General features: G+C 52.4%; 1 protein-coding gene across 3 annotated transcripts in view; it reads left to right on the top strand.

Annotated features, from left to right (window-relative positions):
• Agpat4 (1-acylglycerol-3-phosphate O-acyltransferase 4) overlaps nucleotides 1-3,219 on the top strand; it is a 127,889-nt gene that overhangs the window by 104,238 nt on the left and 20,432 nt on the right. For all 3 annotated transcript variants that reach the window (XM_023699195.1, XM_023699194.1, XM_023699196.1), the window contains 2 exons: nucleotides 508-669; nucleotides 851-1,004. In XM_023699195.1, the coding sequence (XP_023554963.1) occupies nucleotides 562-669; nucleotides 851-1,004 (262 nt within the window). In that variant the 5' untranslated portion in view covers nucleotides 508-561. The remainder of the gene's footprint in view (nucleotides 1-507; nucleotides 670-850; nucleotides 1,005-3,219) is intronic.

Genomic DNA, 3,219 nt, shown 5'->3' on the forward strand with positions numbered 1-3,219 from the left:
GAGAGAGAGAGAGAGAGAGAGAGAGAGAGAGAGAGAGAGAGAGAGAGAGAGAGAGAAAGTGACAGCCAGGAAGAACAATGCAGTCCCACTGGAGTCTTCTTTCTGGTCTACCAAATGAGCATCTATCCTGCCTTGCCCATAGAGCTTATCAAGCTTTCCTGAGAGAAGGATGAAATCCAAGGAATTGCACACTGTATGATGAGCTTAGCGCAAAAGATGACAGTTATTTAGATGGGCCTTGGGGACTGTGGAAGCAGCTCAAGACCCTCCTGTGCCTGGCTGGGCGCTGGTGCTTTTGCAGACACTAGATGGTGCACAGCAATGAGCAAAGCCTTGACTCCAGCTGCCATGGTGGCACAGGCTCCAGGGTGGGGAGGTCTGTGTTCTGAACGATGCCTGAAGCCTTTGGCATGATCATCTGTTCTTTTCCATTAATATCTCCAACAGTCATAGGAAGTGACCCTCTCGTCTCGTTCATGAACACCTGGGCTGCTTCCTATCTTTCAGAGCTCCAAGGTCCTAGCCAAGAAGGAGCTGGCCTATGTCCCAATAATTGGCTGGATGTGGTACTTCACTGAAATGATCTTCTGCACACGCAAGTGGGAACAAGATCGTCAGACAGTTGCCAAGAGCCTGATGCACCTCCGGGATTACCCCGAGAAGTACTTTGTATGTACTTCAAGCGCAGCATGTCCTTCCACCTCCTGTGGGGTTGTGTGTGCTATGGGTGAACACAGAATTGCGTGTGACCCCTGGCATGTGTGTGGCTGTGCAGTCCCGTGGCCAGGCGTGTGTGTGATCTCAGGGTTGTGCCAGGGACCCTGTGTGACTATCATCCCCTGCCTTCCAGTTCCTGATCCACTGTGAGGGCACACGGTTCACAGAGAAGAAGCACCAGATCAGCATGCAGGTGGCCCAAGCCAAGGGGCTGCCCAGTCTCAAGCACCATCTGCTGCCACGCACCAAAGGCTTCGCCATCACTGTGAGGTGCTTGAGAGGTGTAGGTAAGGATGATGACTGTCCCTGGGCCTCTGCTTCCTGCACCCTCGGATCTGTAGAGCTTTCTGTGTTCCTGCCCAGCAGCTAGGGTGGCTGCTAAACTGGGCCTCCAAAGGCATTCACAACCTGGGTCTAGGCCAGGAGTACACCTCTTAGAACACCTTGTTGGTGCAGGCCAGCAAACACTGCCCTCTTCTGGCCAGCCTGGGCACTGCAGGGCAATGTGGTGTGCCCTGGATCCCTGGAGGCCCCCTGGCCCATAGGGTCCTTGGGGTCAGTCTGGCCACAGGGCTGCAGATCAAGGAAGCCCCTCTGGAACTTTAAGGTACTTCTTGCCAATCTGCTGCCATCAGCTGCCTGCAAATGATGAACTAGACTTGTGGTCTGTGGCTGCTGACTTGTGAATCTGGAGTCCTAAATCTCTGTAGGTTACAAGAAAATAGCAGCAACAGTTTCCCTCAGGCCACTGCTCATGGGATTTTCTGCCTCCTTTTTAGTCTTCTTCTAGTTTAAAACAGCCTCCCTTGTCCTCCCACACGCCCCTGCTCTCAAACGCTCACTCCCACTTCCTGGGCTCTCAAGGGGGCTGCAGCCCCAATCCCTGGGCCTGGATGGAGCTTGTAGAGCATCTGGAGTGGTGTAGTGTTCCCACCTGCCAGCATGCCGAGGATAGGCCAGGCTGCACCCGGTTAGGAGGGGTGGCAAGACTGGACCCTGGCCCATGCTGCCAGCTCGTAGCCTTGTCCTCCTCTGTCCTCTCTTCTTCATGGAGCAAAGATCAAGAGTTGCCACACTTCTCCAGGCCCGAGACAAGCAGTTAGCCTGAGCACTGAAGGTATTCTGAGATGTCATAATCTTCGATGTTGCCCACCTCTGGCCGGAAGGCAGTCCAACTTCTCAAGACTGGGGAGAGCGGTCTTGGGCACTTGGCATCTGGTCCCCAGGCACTCCCGCAGGCCAGCAGAAGAGCCCCTCTGCCAATGGCAAAGATAATGGACCTGCACGCCCCCCATGGGTCAGGCAGTGGGGAGAAAACAAATGGCAATTTTATCATGTTTGAATCCAGTTTCTTCATATTCCCAACCAGACCAAAGAAAGGTCTTTCGACCCTTCCTATCATTCCCCACTCCTCATTTTATTGATAGCATCTGTATCATACCCAGCTCTCATGGAAAGGCCAGGCCCACGTTATAAGTGAACACAATGTGCTGAGCCCTTCGGTGAGTGCCACTGTATGACAAAGGCACCGTGAGCCCACTGAGGAGAATCAGGCTCGGGGAGCTGAGCTGCCTGCCTGAGCAGGCCCTCCCCTCACGCCATGCCCTGCCTGACCCTCAAACTCTTGCGTGTCCTGGACATCAGTAGGCTTCCACCATGTACGGCCACGCTCCATCCACTCAATGGCTTGCAGGGCTATCTTCCACTCTCTGACCCAATAAGCGCTTCTTGAACACAAGCCAGGGCCTGGGGCTACAGCAGTGACTCTTGACTTAACTTCTACCACACGGGCAGGTTACTTCATTGTTGAGTAGAACTATTAAAACCCAGATAGCTGGGCTGGCAAGATAGTTCAGCAGTCTAAAGCACCTGCTTAGGCAAGTACAGGGACCACAGTTCTATCCCTGGCACCACATGCCATGCCAGCCCTGCTCCCAGGATGGGCTGAGATGGCCAGGAAAAAAAAAAAATCCCAGATAGTTGTCTCAGCATTTCATTGAGTCAGTGTCTTACCCTAGGTTTGCAGCTGTCTTATTTTTCTAGGGAAACTAAATGCCCAGAGAGAGATATATTTCTGTGACGTAGACACATCCTTATATAATATACTTTGGATTAATTTGTTTCCTATTATTTGTTTAAATATCAGCATTTGTTGCCCATGATAGGCTCTGCCTAATGGAGAGCTGCAGATTACTGCTGTTATAGTTCTAGATTCGGCAGGCACAGACCACAAGTCCAGTTTAAAACTTGAAAACTAGGGCCGGCCAAATAGCTCAGCAGATTAAAGTGCCTGAAAGCAGGCAAAAGGGCCTGCTGTGCTGGGCCCACTGCACCAGGCCTGCCCCCAGGGTGCGCTGAGATGGCAATTGAGACTGGGCGTGGTGGCACGTGCCTGTAACCCCAACTCATGGGAGGCTGTAAACAGGTGGATCACTACAAGTCCGATCTAGTAGTGAGACCCAGAACACCCTGTAGACCCTTCCCTAAAATACAAAAAAAAAA

This window comes from Octodon degus, unplaced genomic scaffold, assembly GCF_000260255.1.
Source record: "Octodon degus isolate 3935 unplaced genomic scaffold, OctDeg1.0 scaffold00112, whole genome shotgun sequence".
In the NCBI taxonomy this organism is placed as follows: Eukaryota; Metazoa; Chordata; class Mammalia; order Rodentia; family Octodontidae; genus Octodon; species Octodon degus.